Source organism: Drosophila subpulchrella, chromosome X, assembly GCF_014743375.2.
Source record: "Drosophila subpulchrella strain 33 F10 #4 breed RU33 chromosome X, RU_Dsub_v1.1 Primary Assembly, whole genome shotgun sequence".
Taxonomy (NCBI): Eukaryota; Metazoa; Arthropoda; class Insecta; order Diptera; family Drosophilidae; genus Drosophila; species Drosophila subpulchrella.
In genome coordinates this window covers 15,477,825-15,485,945 of record NC_050613.1, presented here as the reverse complement: position 1 = coordinate 15,485,945, position 8,121 = coordinate 15,477,825, and the positions used below count along the sequence as shown (strand labels likewise).

General features: G+C 46.6%; 1 protein-coding gene across 2 annotated transcripts; it reads right to left on the bottom strand.

Moving 5' to 3' along the window:
• Positions 1–400: 400 nt before the first annotated feature.
• On the bottom strand, positions 401–8,042 carry LOC119558220 (serine/arginine repetitive matrix protein 2-like). 2 transcript variants are annotated; one of them, XM_037871533.1, is made up of 7 exons: positions 7,873–8,011; positions 6,297–6,452; positions 5,817–6,083; positions 3,580–5,749; positions 1,943–3,522; positions 1,634–1,866; positions 401–1,537 (listed from the first exon to the last, which is right to left on the bottom strand). In XM_037871533.1, exons 3-7 carry the CDS (start codon positions 5,990–5,992, stop codon positions 1,218–1,220), a joined length of 4,479 nt encoding a protein of 1,492 aa, XP_037727461.1. In that variant the 5' UTR covers positions 5,993–6,083; positions 6,297–6,452; positions 7,873–8,011; the 3' UTR covers positions 401–1,217. The 2 variants fall into 2 exon arrangements, with proteins under 2 accessions (XP_037727461.1, XP_037727463.1); XM_037871535.1 differs by lacking the exons at positions 401–1,537; positions 1,634–1,866; positions 1,943–3,522; positions 3,580–5,749 and adding exons at positions 6,707–6,774; positions 7,313–7,753 and having other exon boundaries at positions 5,832–6,083; positions 7,873–8,042.
• Between the last annotated feature and the right edge of the window lie 79 nt (positions 8,043–8,121).

Below are 8,121 nucleotides of genomic sequence, written 5' to 3'. Positions count from 1 at the left end.
CTGAGAAACATGAAACTAATTCTTAGAAATAGCTATAAAAATGTGTAACAATACAAGCTAGTTAATAAAAAGAATTGTTTTTTAGATAAACAAATGAGTTTTATTTTTATAAGTAAAAAAAAAACACAGTTCTGGTGTCTTAAGAAAGGTAAAAAAGGTCTTAAACTAATATTTTGTTTCTACAAAATTTGGTTTCATTTCCTAATGAATTTAAATATTGGGGAATTCAAAAAGTACACCAAAAGGTTAGATTGATTAAATCAATAAAAAATTACATCAATTACATATTTTCATAAAAAAAATGAAATGATGTTATATTGTTTACAACCAATATCTGGAATAGTCATAGTCTTTCATGATTTTAAAAGTATTTTTTTTTAAATTAAATTTTCACGACAATCTATTTTTTTCCTTCTTTAAGGAACTTAAATTTATAGGTATACAAAAAAAATATTTAAGAACTATTCACAGCATGTTAATGTTAATATCAGGTTCAAATATGTCCTAAAAAATAATCTCCATTATCACATTATATAATATCTAGGGTCTATAAATAAAAAGAAAATGTTTACTCTTGGTCACACATTTAATTTAAATATTTTTCAAAAAAAAAAGTTTTGTAGCCCTTTACAAATAATAGGGCTTTAACAACTATTCACAGCTTGTATTAAAGCTAATACCAGGTTTGAATTTATCCCGAGAAATATTCTCCGTTATCACATTAATAATATATAGACGTATGAATAAAAAGAATGTATTCTCTTGGCCACACATTTAATTTACATATTTTTACCAACGAGAATTTTAGTTTTCCGAAAGATGACAAAAAGTTGGTTGGATTAACAGCATTTAACAGACCGATACAAGATTATTCAAACGAAGGCTTTTGATTATCGCGCATAGAACTTTAAGAGCTATCCGCGATTGCTAGGCGATATACACAAAACATATACCGAATGAATCAAGTGGAAAGGTGTGGAAAAGTGATGTTTACAAATTTTGACGTTGCTTGAGAACGTTTCAGGCAGTTCGATTTACGTAAATAGTGAATACATTTGAGGTAGTATTGTCTGGGCCCAGGGCCAATTTTGTTTACAAACACAAATGTTGTAAATTCATGTGTATAAAACTACAAAAACGTATTCAAAATGTTTCAGTGAGCACTGGTCATAAATCTACGAGTAGTACTAAAGAGTATAGTATTTTCCCCCAATTGCTTAGGGCATGCCCCAGCTATCGGTGCGTCGCCGTTTGTCCGGCTGTATTCCCAGGTCCTCGTCCTCATAGCGATCCAGATACTGGAGCAGCCAGCGTGCGAACTCATTCATGTACGGATCGATGCGGGCGATCACACTGAAGGTGATCACCGCCGGCGGAGCAAGTTGCTCGTTGGTCCCGAAAACACGCTGCACAAAGTGCTCGCAGTGGAAGATCGCTACACAAACGTCCGATTCAAGGACCTCCAGTCGTAGGGCCAGTTTGGCAAATGATTCGGCGAATTGCTTAAGTACAATGTACGTCTTGCTGGAAAAGACAGCTGAAAAGTAGAGGAATGCAGTTCGTGAGTGGTCGTCAATTAGAAGAGCACAGCAATTATCGAAAATCCTCAGAATGCTTTCTTTGATCGACTTACTCGGTCGCTCCTTCCTGGAGATTACGTAGTACTTTTGCAACATCCGCTGGGCCCCATCGCTGAAGGTGGTTTTGCGCTGGTGCAACAGATGGATAAGCATACGCATGTCGTCCTCGTGAATGTTTAAGCCATCGTTTACATTAAGTTGTCCCTCTGCGCTATGCTGGTGGATTATTAAGTTCCAGAGGCTCTCGCTGACCTGATCACCCATGTAAATGGGCAGGCCGAATATTCTGGAAAATTAGTCAAATTAAATTATCTTTTACAATTATCTTTTACAAGCGAATTTCAAAGTTTTCTCCATCTTACGGGCACAATTTGGAGAGGACGAGGGTCTGATTGCTGGAGTTTTCCGGCTGCCAGTGCGTCCAGACGGCTGCCTCCAAGGGCTGATCGATTTGCAGCTGTGGCACTGGCACCGCTCCGTTTTCGATGCACTTCTCTAGCTGGCATCCCTGATCCTTGGTAAGGCGAGTCCAGTCTCCCACGTAGTAAACACCTTGCTGGGCCATCAGCAAGGGACAGGCCACTATCCAGTTGAAGCGCGTGGGCAAGGCACTGAAGGTCGGGTGCAGTCCATAGTCGTGAGGTCCCAGGAAACGTGGAGCCAGTTGGCCCACTTTGTTCATCAGGTGATTTGCAATAAGGCTGTCGGTAGCGATGATGCAAAGCGCAATGGGAGCCCGCACCTCCTCGGTTTCAATCGACACTATGCTGGCCAGCAGCACCATCTTCATGTAAACATAGCAGTCCATGGGCACGCAATCTTGGCTGAGCTGAGCACTAAGTGCGTAGACAAAGGAGTAGTCGGAATATTGCGACGAAATTAGGTGATATAGCTTCTTAATGCTGGACGGCACGCAGTTCAAATCTGGCTTGGGATAGTCCTGACCGTGCTGCGATGGGGCACGGAATATATGGTGACGCTCAAGCGATGGTCCTGTGTCCTCAACGATGACGGCGTCTGGCTCGCCGTGAGGCCCGTCGACGAGCGGCGGCTGAGAGGCCTGTAACTCCGACTGACACCCCGATCCGCACTCCCATTCCTGATATTCCTGGTACTCCTGATACTCCTCCTCCTCGCCCTCCTCCGACTGGGTATCCTCTCGGTCCATATCCAAGAGGGGCCTGCTGTACAATAGGTCGTCGTCTTGGTAGATACGTGACTCCAGCGGCTCCTCCTGCAACTGGTGGTCCTCCAACAGCGGGGGCGAACTGAGGGTATGGGACCACTGCAACTGGCTCGGCCCGGAAATACTGGACGGGAGGCAGTTCGGGCTGTGGTGGGGCGGGCTGGGGGTTGACCATCCCGTAAAGAAATCCGTATTGGGGGTGCCCACACCAGTGCAAGGGAGGCTGGCAAGCCGAAAAACCGACTGGCTGGCATTCCTGCTCTGTATTTCGATGGGAATCTGTGGTGTCGGGTGGCTCCAAATGTTCCCCGATTGCGGATTGTATAAGATAAAGGGCGGCGGATTGTTGCCGGTATTTACCTTGATCGTTTCTGGTGGTATCATCACTTGGACTGGTACGCTGCCTGATGGTTGTACCTGGACTTGCGTTTGGGGCAGGAGTTGGAGTTGGGTTGGGGACTGGAATTGGAATTGGGATTGCTGTATGGATTGCGGTGGGGGTTGCAGAACGGGTTGCTGAACGGGTTGCGGCAGCGATTGCTGTAGGGGTTGCGCCTGAGGTTGCCGTAGAGTTTGCGCTCGCGGTGCAGTTGCAGGAGTGCATTGGTATACTGGGGCCGAAACCGGTGCACTACAGTTGCATCTGGGCTGAATCACGGGTGTGGGCAGCAGTCCAACACTCGGTGTGCGCGTGAGCAACTGATGCGATGAATTACTATGTAAGGAGCGCAGGAATCGCTGGCGACGGCGTCTTCTCTGTCGTTTCGAAGGGTAGATGTTTACAACAGGATTCTTACATGCAGTATTACTTACGCTCAATCTGGACGGGCGGGATAAGGAGTCTACTCGTTGTACTTCTTCTCCTGGCTGCCCCAAGGCCATTCGCGACTGCTGATTCGATCCGCCGGCCACACGGTGCTGCCTTGGCCGGAACTCCTGAGCGTTACAGTTCAACATGCTGCGCATGGCCAACTGTCGTATGTGACGGATTGGCTGGTTTGCTGGCAGTCGCTTGACCTGGTGCGGGCTTATCTGCTGCTGTACATATGCCTGCAGCTGGCGCGGCACCGCCTGTTCCTCCTGCGATTCCTCCGGCGAGGACTGCATAAACTGTTGGCTTATCGACTGTAGGCTTCGCACCAGCCGTAGGTTATTGTTGCTGCGCGGAAATCTCCACGACATGAGCCTTTGGCTTTGACAGATTGGTGTCGGCGGCACCACGTCATCGTCCTCATAGTCGGCGCTGTTGTTGCCAGAATATGGAGTCGGCTGAGTTGGCTGCTGGCTGGACTGATCGGTGAGGACGGGGACTGTGATCGAAGAAACGTGTTCGTCATCACGCGGTGTCTTGGCAGGACTCTTCGGTTGCTGGCGGAAGGTATTGCCGGATCTCTTCGGCTGCTGTTGCCTGACAGGACTCCTCTGATGTTGCTGCAGAGAAGTGCCTCCAGGACCTTTCTGCTGGTGTTGCAAAGACTTTCCAGGACTCTTCTGACGCTGCTGCAAGGCAGACCTTGGCTGGTGCTGCAAAGGATTACCAGAAGACGTCGGCTGCTGTTGCATGTGATTGCCAGTAGACTTATGCGGCTGCTGCAAAACATTGCGAGGAGATTTCGGCTGTTGCTGCATGGGACTGCGTGGAGACCTTGGCTGTTGCTTCAAGGGATGGGCAGATGACGTCGGCTCCTGTTGCATGTTGTTGCTGGTAGACTTCTGCGGCTGCTGCAAAGGATTGCCAGAAGTCTTCTGCTGCTGTTGCATGTGATTGTCACTAGACTTCTGCGGGTGCTGCAAAGGCTTGCGAGGAGACTTTGGCTGTTGCTGCAAGGGCTGGCCAGAAGACATCGACTGCTCTTGCATGTGATTGCTAGTAGACTGCTGCAGCTGCTGCAAAGGATTGTCAGAAGCCTTCTGCTGCTGTTCCATGTGATTGCTAGTAGACTTCTGCGGCTGCTGCAAAGGATTGCGAGGAGACTTTGCCTGCTGCGGAATGGGATTGCCAGAAGACGTCGGCTGCGGCTGCGGTGCATTGCCAGGAGTCTTGTGCTGCTGCTGCAAAAGATTGCTAGAAGACGCCGGCTGCTGCTGCTTGGCAGGACTCAAAGGGTTCTTCGGGTTTTCCTGATGAAGTTTGCCAGGAGACTTTTGCTGCTGATTCTGCTGCTGTCGCTGGGAAGTATGTCCAGTACTCTTCTGCTGTTGCTGAACTGAACAAGCTGAGTTCCTCGGCTGCTGTTGGGAAGACTTTCCTTGACTTCTCTGCTGCTGTTGGCGAGCATTTCCCGAACTCCTCTGCTGCTGCCAAATAGAATTAATAGGACTTTTCTGCTGCTCTGCTGAAGGACTGGCTGAGCCCCTTCCCTGCTGCTGTGGGACAATGTCAGGAGACTTCTGCTGCTGCTGATTGGCAGTACCAGTATCTTTCTGTTGCTCTTTAGTTTTTGGTGCACTTTTCTTTTCCTTCTGAGGGGACTGGCCAGCATTTCGCTCGTGTTGTTGGGCAGAATCCCTTTTCAGCAGACTGATCTTGCTTGGAGTAGAACCAAGTGTCTGATCGTTGTCACCAGGACGCACTGACGCCACCCACTTGGCCACAGTTTGCTGCTTGTTGTTGGCCCCTGTGGGAAGCACCGCTTCCGGAAGGAAGTTAGCCAGAACTGGCGGATCGATAGTGCGACCGCGACGACCTCGAAAACGCTGACCATTTGGCGAAGAGATGGCTTCATTATGATCTAAATTTGGAGAGGGTGGTGTCGATTGCTTGCACCGCCTCGAACGCATTCCCAAATCCGGATACTCCTCTGTATCCACGTTATAGTTGCCATCGGGCTGGGTGTTTTCCCCAGCCGATAGCCAGACGTTCACAGTTGGTTTAACATTTTTTTTCTGCACTGAAGGTGATGCCTTCTCATGATCATCGCTCTGCTGTGTTGTCACAACAGGAGTCACATCGCTCTCGACTAGGCCACTCAATGGGATGGTGCTAGGAATTAGGAGTTAGGATATGCATATATTCGTACATATCTGTAAATACAAATTAGGAACCTTACCCTATGGAGCTCGCGTTTTGAGCGTTTCCATTGGATTCATTGGTATGGACCTGGGACTGATTGGAAGATGGTGTTGTTTCTTGGAAGTGCACGTCATCGCCGCGCAAGAAATCGTTGAGCTGAACGACATTGCGGCGACGGCGGCCTCTTTTCTCTAGATGCCTCTTAGATGGCATGCTTCCAGTTGATAGGTGGTCGACGATCCAGGGAAATAGCAAGTAATGAGATAGCTAGATCCTAACTTTAAGTCACAGTCGTGGGCGTGAGCTATTAGACGGAATTGAATCAATTTTAAAATGCAAAGAAATTTTTTTTTTTCAATAATGTAACATGTCTGGAAAATATTTCAATTCTGGGTTGATTAGTTTGACAGAAATCATACGTTTACTTTGTTTTATTATATTTAGTTTAATTTATACATATGGGTGCTTTAATTTTCTTGTTTAAAACTATAAAATGTAGTTAAGTAATGGTGCTCACCTCTTAGGCGGACTAGTTTAGGGCGATGTAGGCAGCCCGTTGTTCGAGGTGTCTGTACTGCAGAGCTGGGCAGGATGGCCAGGATTCGAAAGGTTTCGGTGACGCGCAACTTTTGGTATTCACTCATGGGCCGCGAGCAGCCCGAACACAAGGGAGCTGAAAGATATTAGCAGAGGGAATTAGAATCCGTTACCGAACAGATCTACAGAATTCTCTGGGAAGTGCATACATATATGGAATGGGTCGTGCCAATAATGGTATGGGATTCTGTGGGAAATAATTTGATGGATTCTGTGGGTAATGCCAATGAAGGTTGTTGGAGTACACAAATGACTGATTATTAATTTTGTCACAATGTGGTTACTATGCTTGGTTGGGATTTCTGTGAGATCGTAGCCTACAGGACATACCATCCGTTGAGGTGGTCTGTATGGCATTGCGCATACAGCCGCTGCCGCAGTACCAAATCGATTGCAGGCTGTATGTGGAAAATAATAAAAAATAAGTGTGCCTCTTCGGTTAGCAGCTTCGTGTTTTATAATTAAAGAAAATAAAAATATAATAAAATAAAATAAAATAAAAGAACATATTCGGTTAGTATGTTTTCAAATAATACCTAAAAAATAATCTTCCCCATAACCAAAGTATTTTGTTTAGTTTCCAATACTCCCAAAAATAAAACTTATAATTTTCTATTGACCTCGTCATAGAATTAGACTAAGGAAACAAGAAATATTTAAATAGAATTAGACTTAGGAAGTATGGAATAGTTAAAGAGAATTAGACTTAGGAAGCAAGGAATAGTTAAATAAATATAATGCGGTTAGTTTAAGAACTCAAAACTTAAATTCCAAAATAATCTTTGAACCGTTTGGAATAATAGATATTAGATAGCTTAAGAATTTTGAAAGAAAGATTAGGAAAACTAGGAGACTAGAGGGAACGACAAGCAGACAAACTGGTTTTAGGGACTTGCGCTATTCTCTGCCGGGACAGGTGCAAACTAAGGAACTAACACCAGTGTCTCCTGCGGCGTGAAGGCGGCCAGGATGCCCTGAACCTGGGACAAGCCCAGGCGCAGCGACTGATCCCGCGGCTCGAACTGGAGGCCCGGGCTGAGGGGCAGTCCCACCAGGCGCCAATGGGCGTGCAGCTGGTTGATATCGATGGGTTTCAGGCCGGCGTCCTTGAGATGTTGCCTGACCAGGCCGTAAATGGAGTACCGGACGGCCTCCTGGAACTGCAGCGGTTCCTCGACGATCAGCTGAAGCAGTTTGGGCGAGATCTCGAGCAGGCGAAGGTACTCGAAGTCAAGACGCAACTGGATGGGGGCCAGCAGGTCCTCCGGCCGCCGGGTGTTTCTATAGTTCGCCACAAACCGGCCAGAGGAGCCCTGGACCAGCTTGAGCAGCTGCGTCTGCCGGCAAAAGTGCTCCACCAGCTTCTGCTCGTGGAATCTGCATTATATATCGGTGATTGATTATGGTATCTTGTGTTTTTCATGTGTCACATGTGCCAAAAAGTCTTAAAGTCTTAAAATCATCCTGTTTTGTGGCCAGGACTGCCATCTACTTACTGGCTATTTACTGGAGTCTCGTTAGGTACTACTGATTCTGCACCTGCATCCACTGTAAACATCTTACACAAGCTCGAAATATTTCTAGGGAGAACTCAACTGAACTTAAAAAATTTTTAAGATGGTATGTCACTTCGAGCCTAAATCAAAGTTGAAATCGATGTCAAAAGGTGTCTAGATCAATCGGGCTCTCTAGTACTTCGATATCGGGCGGCGATATTATTCTCGACCTATCGGCCCTATGAAACA

What these genes read in the sequence shown, in the direction of transcription:
- LOC119558220 (XM_037871533.1), bottom strand. Translation starts at nt 5,992, where the DNA reads ATGCCATCTAAGAGGCATCTAGAGAAAAGAGGCCGCCGTCGCCGCAAT. An exon ending in GTCCTCTCCAAATTGTGCCC is followed by an intron (nt 1,867 to 1,942) that starts GTAAGATGGAGA and finishes CTAATTTTCCAG; the next exon opens with AATATTCGGCCTGCCCATTT. An exon ending in CTCCAGGAAGGAGCGACCGA is followed by an intron (nt 1,538 to 1,633) that starts GTAAGTCGATCA and finishes TCTACTTTTCAG; the next exon opens with CTGTCTTTTCCAGCAAGACG.